The sequence below is a fragment of the Pundamilia nyererei genome, unplaced genomic scaffold, assembly GCF_000239375.1.
Source record: "Pundamilia nyererei isolate P.nyererei 1_Seehausen unplaced genomic scaffold, PunNye1.0 scaffold00170, whole genome shotgun sequence".
Classification (NCBI taxonomy): Eukaryota; Metazoa; Chordata; class Actinopteri; order Cichliformes; family Cichlidae; genus Pundamilia; species Pundamilia nyererei.
In genome coordinates this window covers 310,598-316,597 of record NW_005187571.1, presented here as the reverse complement: position 1 = coordinate 316,597, position 6,000 = coordinate 310,598, and the positions used below count along the sequence as shown (strand labels likewise).

The 6,000-nt window shown below is 45.1% G+C and overlaps 1 protein-coding gene across 6 annotated transcripts in view; it reads right to left on the bottom strand.

Moving 5' to 3' along the window:
• Window positions 1-6,000, bottom strand: part of magi2b (membrane associated guanylate kinase, WW and PDZ domain containing 2b) — a 90,745-nt gene that overhangs the window by 59,306 nt on the left and 25,439 nt on the right. For all 6 annotated transcript variants that reach the window (XM_005745935.1, XM_005745936.1, XM_005745937.1 and 3 more), the window contains exon 2: window positions 5,606-5,722. In XM_005745935.1, the coding sequence (XP_005745992.1) occupies window positions 5,606-5,722 (117 nt within the window). The remainder of the gene's footprint in view (window positions 1-5,605; window positions 5,723-6,000) is intronic.

Sequence of the window (6,000 nt, the reverse complement as noted above, 5' to 3'; positions counted from 1 at the left end):
CCAAGAGGTCAGAGGCTTTTGTAATTATTTTTTAACATGGTCTTGAGGAATAGCTTTCCAGGCTTTATGAAGGTCTTTCCAAAGATTTTCTTTCAGGCGCCTCAGGAGGTAGAGCGGCTGTCTACTGATCAAAAGGTCAGTAGTTCGCTTCCCGGATCCTCCTGTCAACATGTTGAAGAAATCTTGGGCGAGATACTGAACCCTGATTCGCCCCCATCGTGGTGTCACTGCATGTGTGGATGTAAGAGAAGGCACTTAGGTATAGAAAACGTGCTTTTATGAATATGTGTGCTATTTGGTGAATGGAGGTTGTGTTAAAAAATGCTTTGAGTGCTCATTTAGAGTTCCTATTTAACTCATTTTAGCCATTGGCCCGGCGACCGTAACATTTGTGCTAGGGACAAGCATATATATGAAAACATATCTTACCATGGTGTACACTTTGTCCTCCTAAAATCTGAGGAAACTACAGCCGGTGGGCGTTATCTTCATGTCTTTAAGAAATGGGGGGGACAGACAGAACCTGGGAGATCTGCACCTTCAGTTCATTCACTGAAGACTCATTCGAAATGCTCTCACTGGAAAAGTGGAGGCCAAAGAAACAGGGAGAAAATGCTGAGACATTCTAAATTAAACAAGAACTGGACCAAAAATCTGTTACAACAGGTCTTTTGGAGTGATTAATTCACACTTAAAATTTTGGGGTCAAACTGTCACTAAAATGAGAAGGAAGGTCACGAGGGAGCGTCCACCATATCGTGACAATGATCCCATACCTGGATAGAAAACACATTCCCAGAACCTGGACCTTAACATTATTAAAGCAGCATCCTTAACAGACAACTGGGGAAATATTCCTACTAAATGAAATTACAAAAATCTTGTCTAAGAGAGTTTATAAGAGGCTTTGAGGGAGAATAAAGATGGTCATATCAAATACTGACTTTTAAGCTGCTTGCTTTAAATGCTGTATTTCCATGTTGTTTCTTAAAATGTTTAAATCACTGCACCCATTTCCAATCCTCCCAGTAAAATCTAAAGAAATGAGCGGTGGCTCTTTTGCACACTACTGCATTTTTATTTCATGTGCTATATCACTTCCTGCGTACTATGACCAAACACTGAATGGTGTGCATTACCACGAGTGTATATTAAGATCTGCTGCATGCATTAGGGTGAGAAGGTGTCTTTCATCTTTCACAAATTTCCCACGTCACCGTGATCATTATCAGACATCCGTCACCCCTATCACCATTACCATCTGAAGCATCTTGGCCCTGTTCAGCTCAACATCTTTATCTGCTCCTCCTCTGCAGTCTGAGGAGGATTCCCTGTCGGAAGCTGCAGGGGAGCATGTGTCCAGAACAGTGGATGTAAAGTGACAGAAGCTGCATGTATTTATAGGCTATCTGAGTAGAGGAATGTGCTGCTCACTGTTCAAGCTATTTATAGAGCCTTTTACTGATGCCTCTGAGCAGAGTGGAGGAAAGGAGATGGTTCTCCCGGGTATTACTTACGAGGCTCCCTCATATCTCCCTCTACCCTCATTCCTTGCACGTCCGACCTTCTCGCCACATCTCTACCCTCCATCCTCTTAACATCCACTTGCATCGACTCTTGTTTCTCACTTTCCATCTTCTGCCGCTGCCTTCTCCCCTCCCCTCTCTCCCCTGCTGATCTCCTCCTCTTTACCTCCTCTTCTCCCCATTTTCCATCTTCTCGCAGAGCCTTTTTGCTCGTGTCCACATCCATCACCTTCACCCCCCCTCGCTCCCTCAATTTACTGTACCCCCACCTCTCTCCTTCCTCTTCTCTTGTATTTTCCAGATGTTTTCACTCCTTTAGAAAATTTTCCCCGTCTTACGCTCTCATCTGCAGTTGTATCAAAGAGGCACTCACATTGCTAATATGCAGAGAGCAAAACCATTTTAAACTCTTCTCTAAATTCCTAACAGCAGGCGCTCTGACAGGAGCTCAGGCTCTGAAGTGGTCAACGTAGCCCTGCAAAATCAAATAAAATAGCGCTGGAAATTTTCAAAAGCTCAAAAGGCTTGAGAAGTTAGACTGTCAAACAGCAGCAATCTCATCAAATGGTTCAACCTGAAAGGTGGGATACCTCTCTCAAGTTTTACTACCTTCACGTCCAAAAATCTCCTTTTCTGCTAATATTGTTTCTACTGCCTGACACTTTTACCAGTTACTGTGTCACTTAAAATCTTGTTTACTCTTATTTTTTTTAAGCTTTCTCAGTCTTCAGTGACTGTTATCGCCTGTCCTAGTAAAAAATATGCACATGTCCTTGAAGTGATCGTCCTGCTACCATTTGTGTGCCTGTTGAAGCGTGAACGCATGTGCAAAATAAACCTGAAATAAGTAAAAGTCCACAAGCAAACAAAACAGAAGACACACACACACACACAATAGGCTGCAGGCCACAATACAGCATCTGTATACGGTTATTAATGACCGAGAGTAAACGAGTATGTTCATTTCATTATTTTTGCTGAAAGAATGGACAATCCTTGAGCTGAATGATGTAACAGGATGCAGTAGTTGATGTCAGCATGTGAGTCTTCTAGCTGTATGAACACACGCACGCAAACACACACGCACACACAGACAGACACACCTCCTCCCACGTCCCTGACAGCGTGTTGTGATGCAGAGTGGCGTCTGCTCGTCAAGCTGACAGACCGGCACTGACAGCGTGGTCAGAGCGCTGCAGACAAGGGAGAAAAAAAACACTGATTTTATAACGCTCCAAACCACAACAACAAACAGCCCACAGGGCACGAGCAGTGCAGCACTCAGGACCATCAACCTTGTTTTTGGCCCTTCTGATGCTGTGTCACTGACGGTTGAGCAACGCCTTCTTATGCGAGTCTCACACTGCCAGGAAATCGTGCGTTGACTATACACTGATCAGCCACACTAATACCACCTTTCAAATATTTTGTAGGTCTCCTTGAACAGCTCTGGTGAGGCATGAACTCCAAAAAAACCCCTCTGAGGTTTATGACATAAGCAGCAGGTCATTTAAGTCCTGCGCAGGTGAAGAGAGGGGCCTCAAGGCCAGGTCAACAGAAGGTTGAACGCATTCCAGAAATTACAGCAGGGATTTGAGGAGCACAGCAATGTGGCTTTATCCTGTTGAAAGAGATGGCCGCTGCCATCAGGAAAAAAACCAAACAAAACAAAAAATGTTTACGTAGGTACAAAAGCTTCCACATGAATGACAGGACCCAAGATTACCCAGCAAATCACTACCTAGAGCATCAAACTGTCTCTGCCAGCTTGTGCTCAAACACATCATCAGACCATCAGAACACCTTCCTTAACTGCTCTGCTGTCCGGTTCTGATCACAACTTGGAAAGATGGGAATAAGCACACAGCTCCCTCTACATTTTGTGTTCCCCTATTTAAAAAATAAAGAGAGATATAGTGGAGAAAATATGCCTTAATTTGATAAGACAGTAAAAAGTAAGGGGGGAGAGGGGGTGAATGTCACGCAGCAAATGACCCGAGGCGAACCGAGGCTGCTGCAGTAAGGACTTCAGCTTTCAGGACATGGCATGCATGCTGCACCGGCTACAGAACTGCCCCTCTGATGCCCTTCAATCAGCAATTTGTGAGCCCATGACCCTCTCACCGGTTCACTGCCTGTCCTATGTTGGACTGCTTCTGCAGGTACTAACACCTGCATACAGGGAACACCACACAACACTTCCCTACTGAGGTGCTCTGACCTGCTCCTCTAACCATCATACTTTGGAAACTTTCAAAGTCACTCCAATCCTAATGCCCGACCATTTCTCCTGCTTCCAGCGCACCAACTTCACAAAGTGATAGTTCATCAGCCTGCTCTTCGACAGCTGCCACTGATATTAAAGCCAATGTTATTCACTTCACCCGTCACTGGTTTCAGCGTTGTGGCTGATTAGTGTATATGAGACAGCGTAAGTAGTACAAAGTGCTCACCATTAAAATAAATTTGGGGGATTCCTGCAGTATTACAACTGCATTTTAATGACATTTAAATAATCAGCATATGATGATTCAAAGCTGCTATGCAGGAGGTCTATGAGTTGGAATTTCTATAATCTTCATTACACTGTATCAGCTTTGTTAAGTGATAGGCAGTTAATTATGGGGATGTCATTACTGCTCAAACACATCACGCAGAATGAGCATCTTTCCGTTCCCATAAAGCCCTGGAAGGGGACTATGATTGCAATGTGGCGACAAAACCACCAAAACAGACACGTGCTGCCCTTCAGCCTCAATAGGGCAGAAGTGTTGAAGCTTAGCCAGTCCACACCACCTCTGTCGTCACCCTGTCAGTCTGCCTTCACTGCACTATTACACAGCCAACAGTCTGAGAAAGAAAGAGGAACGGAGAGGCAGAGGGAAGGAGAAGGAGAGGCCGCCTGGAGTTAAAATTGAAAGGGAGAGAAAATGTGATGGTGAGGTGGTGACCAAAAGAAATCAAAGAGGCAGAGGAGGGTGGGAGGGGAGCAGGGGGAACATGAGAGAGAGTGAAAGCAGAAGATGAAGACGGCGGGAAAAAGAGGAGAAAAAAGAAAGAGAGTGATAGAGTGATAGTGAGAGAGAGAGGCTCAGGAACTGTGCAGCTGTGGGACCGTATTAAACAATCACTTCTGTGTCAGCAGCTCAACACACCGGCAGAGAGGACATCTAGTATAGTAGAGGCAGCCAGTACAAAAACACCCATCGCTGACGTCAAGCCGAGCTCTGTTTCCTCATGCGTCTGTACCAGAATCTGCGCTATGAATTGGCCTATTAACAGAAGATAATGAAACATGTCAGATGAGTGCAAAACCCTTCACCAAACATGCATGCAAAGCGAGCTCATCCACACGCTGCATGCAGTCTGCAGACTCAAGCATCAGGCCTGATTCATGAGCTGCTGCCTGTATTGACACAGGAAGATCCTGCTGGGCCTTGCATCCCCTCAATATTAATCACACAATGACATCGCCGCCCAACAGGCCAAAGGCATACGTGCCGGGGAAACAAAAAAGACAACAACCCACAAAAGAACCAAAAAAAACCCAGACAAAAAAAAAACAACAAAAAAAACCCATTCACATGTAACATCTCATTTGGTCAGCGTGTAAAATTCATCACACACAGAAAGAAATCTGTGTATGTTGTGCATGTCTAGCATGTGCTAAAGGGGGGGCAGGGCATCACCACAACGCAAGCCTCAAGACAAGAGGGTGGTTGCCGTGGAAACCTCAGGCTGAAAGCTCGGCAGCCGGACGACTGAGGGAAGAGAAGGAGCGATAGACGGCGAGAGACAGAGAGAATGAGTGTGTGTGTGTGTGTGTGTGTGTAAAATAAAAGGGTAACATCTCAGGGGCAAGCGGAGAGAAAGACAAGGTGTGTTAGCTGGTGGAGGAGGGTTGACAATGATATCCAAGAAATGGTGCTAGAGAATGAAAGAGACAATTACAGACATACAGTGAGGCAGCAGAGAGGATGAGATCAAAGAAGAGTAAAAAAAGAAAAAGAAGAGGAGTGCAGCAGTGATGGAGGCCAGAGGGTGGAAGAGGGGAGCGATAGAGGGTGATGTGGACTCACAGGGAACAGTGCGGAGGTAGAGGTTGTCTCTGATGATTTGCTGGTGGTCGTGGTCCACTGAGCCCTTGGAGAAGCGCAGGTTGAGGTAGTGCCGCAAATCCTTGTCAACCACCCCCCCTAAAACACAAAGCGAGCAAGAGAGAGAGAGACAGAGAGAGAGAGAGAGAGAGAGAGGTCAGAGCTTGATGACAACACACAAACTGGCAAAGGACATTTTTCTCTTGATCCAAGTCAGACTGTTTCAAAACCACCAAAAGGATTTCCACTGCAGTGGAAGAACAAGCACCAATTATTAAACAAAAAAAAGACACACAACTTTAAACCCGTTACGGAAAACTGAAAGTTTAAAATGACACAAAGCATCAATGCATGAATATCAGCTACTTCAGAAGCTC